The 4,278-nt window shown below is 38.6% G+C and overlaps 1 protein-coding gene across 1 annotated transcript in view; it reads right to left on the reverse strand.

The window, feature by feature from the left end:
* Window positions 1-4,278, reverse strand: part of CCT5 (chaperonin containing TCP1 subunit 5) — a 7,246-nt gene that overhangs the window by 962 nt on the left and 2,006 nt on the right. Inside the window, exons 5-10 of the mRNA XM_010708510.1 lie at window positions 3,383-3,575; window positions 2,779-2,928; window positions 2,323-2,442; window positions 1,749-1,934; window positions 738-875; window positions 86-266 (exon numbers count right to left, since the gene is read on the reverse strand). Coding sequence (XP_010706812.1) covers window positions 86-266; window positions 738-875; window positions 1,749-1,934; window positions 2,323-2,442; window positions 2,779-2,928; window positions 3,383-3,575 — 968 coding nt within the window. The remainder of the gene's footprint in view (window positions 1-85; window positions 267-737; window positions 876-1,748; window positions 1,935-2,322; window positions 2,443-2,778; window positions 2,929-3,382; window positions 3,576-4,278) is intronic.

Raw genomic sequence — 4,278 nt, forward strand, 5'->3', positions numbered from 1 at the left:
AGAGTGCTGATAAAATAGAAAGTTTTCAGATTTCTGAGGAAGGAAGTCCTGTCATGTTCCCTTTTCTCCATGTTACACTTCTTACCATTTGTTCCTTTCTGCAAACAATCAATGCCAAGAGCGGGATTGTTTTCCTTCACTTGCCTAGCCCGTACTTCAGTCATTGTCTGAATTGGATTCATTCCGCTGTTCTCCGAAAGGGCCATGGGGATTACCTCCAGGGCATCTGCAAACGCCCTCATCGCATACTGTTCTAAAGATGGGCACTAGGAAATAAAAAATAAAAATGATACAGCTTTTATTTCCAAAGTGAGCAAAAGTGCACTTCTGCACTAGCTACAGAATACTGTATGCAGTTTTCTTGGCAATATTCACCTCAATAACTGACAGAGCATTCTGAATAACTACGTGCAAATAAAAACCATTTTATACTGCTCTTATCAGAAAAAGTTCTTGCAACACCTTTACATATAAAGGGGTGAAGTAGAACTTTAATACTGGTTATCAGTAAATGTCAGAAAGTTCCATAATATGCATTTTCTGGAAACTCTTTGAAGTTTTTTAGAAGCTCTTCAAATAACAGACTGTAAGAGCATTCAGCTACTGGAAATTATACAAAGCTGCTTAGGTTGCAGTTGAACTTGATGATCTTGAAGGTCTTTTCCAACCTGAGCAATTCTATAGTCTCTTTCCTTCTCAAAAGAAATGAAGGAAAACTGTTAATGCTCCTTCCTTACCTTATCTGCTGCTTCACTGACTGCCAAGGCACACGAAATTTCAGCTGCACCACCACCATACACAATGCGGTTATCACGGACGAGATTCCGGATCACACACAGCGCATCATGAAGAGATCGCTTCGCTTCTTCAATAATCTGAAATGATACAATAGCACATACTTTATACTACACACAACTGAAGAATATGAAAATGCATTTCCTAATACAGAAAAAAAGAATGCAAGTAAACAACAGGCCTTCCAATACTTGAAGGGAGAATATAAATAGGAGGGGAAACAGCTGTTTACGAGGGTGGATAGTGATAGGACAAGGGGAAATGGTTTTAAACTGAGACAGGGGAGGTTTAGGTTAGATATTAGGAGGACGTTTTTCACACAGAGGGTGGTGACACACTGGAACAGGTTGCCCAAGGAGGCTGTGGATGCCCCATCCCTGGAGGCATTCGAGGTCAGGCTGGATGTGGCTCTGAGCAGCCTGGTCTGGTGGTTGGCAACTGTGCACATAGCAGGGGGTTGAAACTCGATGATCACTGTGGTCCTTTTCTACCCAGGCCATTAATGATTCTATGATAGGACTGATGTGACCTCAACACAAACAGCATTGCCTACAAACCTCCACCTCCCTAAATTTTTCCACACTGCAGGTAGAGTTTAGACAAAATTAATGGAAGAGTTAATGGGCTCTTAAAATGAAAGAGACTACATATTCAACAACTTATGTATAAAACATCACTAACTAGCTGCTGTGATTTAACCCAGCAGGGTGCCAGTTTGGATCAGCTGTCTCGGTTCTGCCACTTCCCAACTCCTTGTGCTGCCTCAGGCCCTTAATGGCAGGGCAGCATGAAGAGCAGAAAAGTCCTTGGTTCAGTCCAGAACCACACAGCAACAATGAGAACATCAGTGTGTTATCAGTATTATTTCCCTAAATTCAAAAACTATCACCATACCAGCTTCTAGGAAAATTAACTATCCCAGCCAAAACGAGGACACAAACCAAGGATCTTACCATCTTATTTCCTCCTCTGATGAAAATGGTCACAGCTCTAGAATTCTGGCACTGCTCAATGACAAGCATTCTGTCCTTTGTTGTGCCAAAGGAGATTTCTCTGACAATACCAGCAAAACCCAGTTTCTCTGGTGTGAGCTCACAGAAACGAGGAACGATGCGTCCTCCAGTTGCAATGGCGATTAACTAAAATTAAACAATCAGTTATTTTGAGAAGACTTTTCCACAATGATTTTTAATAAAGTAAAGCTAGAAGTGAACCTGTCAAATAACTTCAAAGAAGTTACCTTCCCATCAGGCAATGCCTCAATTCTAAAACAAGACAGAAAGCAAAACTGCTCCTAGCCACATAAAACCTGTAAGGAGAATTACGCATGGAATCCAGTACACACAATCCCATTAATTCCAGCTTCTTTCCACGTACAGATCCCCAGTGATTTTGCTTCAGTATGTGCCAGTGCTACATAACGATAATATAATTCTACTCAGAAAGCCTAAACTAACTTGTACAGCAGACTACTCGACAAAGGTTTGAGATCTGGTAAAAATCCCAGTTTGGGAAGATTTTACTTACTTCTATTTCAGGTCCCCCAACCCAACGAACAGCAGGCAGCTCATTCTGAAGCAGCAAGTGGTTTGCCTCATCATCAAAACCCCACTGGCAAATAGCAAGGTTTGCACCAGTGTCTTTTATCTGAAAGCGGCACACAATGACAATCATCAGCACCAACACAAAAAATGAAGAATTTCATGAATGAATCTCTTTGTTGTTTTAGTTCTACTTTTTTCAAAACAGAAGACAGGTATATCTGTACATAACAGCATATGAAGTAATGAAAGGAAATTTCAAACTAGAGTGTTATCTATTACTTAGATAAACTTCACTTTCATTCATACACTTAGAACTGTCTACATGTTGCCTCTTATCTGGATTATTAGCTTATGAGTAGAAATAAATGGATGCACTATGCTGCTTTGTGTAAAGGCTACGAAAAAAACACAAACAGAAACACAATTCTGAAGACTCTACCTGTTTCACCATCTCTTCAAACTTCTCTTTCTCGTATTTCTGCAGTGCCTTGTAATCGTCTACAGATGTGACATCAAGCTTATGCTTGGTTTTAGGCTTTGGTGGTTCAAACGGGCAAGTCAGGATTGCAATTTTAGCATCTTTAAGCTCCTGTACAATAATAAAAAGTTGAGGTTTGATGACAGTCACACCTCCTTCTTGTATTTGCACAATGCAGACATTCCCTTTAAAAAAAGAGAGACTGTACGATTCTTGATGATCATTTCAATGATTCTAAAGTGAAGCCAGTTACACTCAAACGATTTTATCAGAAATTTCACTTGAAAGAAATTGCACAGCTTCAAGACACAAGTGCTGAAGCACTCATCAGTCTTCAGTCATTTATTTTAAATACTAGATGTTTAAAAAAGAAGAAAGCTTCCTATCCACAGTGGAGATTGAAAATACTACCCACTCACTTTCACAGACACTTCTGAATAAGTATGAACTGATATTTTCCTCTTACCTTCCTTTCCACAAGATAAATATCAGTGCAACCTAAATACTACTCATTAAATGTTATTTAAACTGTTACAGATGAGATGCAGACACAGGATTCACTCACCTTAGGCATCTGTGGATGACTGAAATCTTTATCCACAATCACTCCCTTTACCAGCTGCGTATCTTCCAGTCTGCCTCCCACTTTGCCTTGTACTTTGATCAGCTCAAAATCAACATCCTTACGTTCCATATCTGCTACTGTCAGTACAGCATTCACGGCAATTTCTGCCATTTGTCTGTGACAACGATTAACTCTAAATTTAAAGAAAATATAATGAAGTTGTGTTATATTTGCACATTCAGAAGAAACTGATTCTATCAATTTTGAACAGAAAAAGAATATGTCTATATAGCTAACATATTTTGTTTGCTGCATGAAGAGAAGGCATCCAGCTCATTGATGCACAGGAATAGCAACATGCTAAATGTGACAGAAAAAGATCTTATAGTTTGTCTACATACCCTTTGTGAACAGAGTCTCAAGACATCAATAGGAAACAAGTGAGGAGAATTAAATACTACTCAAAACACTCAAGTCACAGAAACCACTTTTAAGACAGGTCTGCCAAGGAAGGTCTTACAATGTGTCACGAGATAATCATAAACTGCACTTCATAACAACTTCTGTCCCAAAGTAATTAAAAATGGCACACTGCCATCTATATTTTTCTGTCTTTAATTTTCTCTCATGCCTTTCTATAATTTTACAGACAGACCCCACAATGGTATCTTAAAAAGCTGATCCCTAAGGAATAATAAACAAAAATTGGCTGAAGAAATACAGCTGAGAAATGACACTAATGCTTATTCATTCTATACTGCATAGAAAAAAATTATATACAGTAAAAGCATCTCCATCCCTAAGGTCTAGATTTATATATATGTTGAGAACCAGTAATGAAAATTGCAATTGTGAATCCAGAACTTTTCTGAGTCTGTTCAGAAAAAAAAGAAAAA

The sequence above is a fragment of the Meleagris gallopavo genome, chromosome 3, assembly GCF_000146605.3.
Source record: "Meleagris gallopavo isolate NT-WF06-2002-E0010 breed Aviagen turkey brand Nicholas breeding stock chromosome 3, Turkey_5.1, whole genome shotgun sequence".
NCBI lineage: Eukaryota > Metazoa > Chordata > Aves > Galliformes > Phasianidae > Meleagris > Meleagris gallopavo.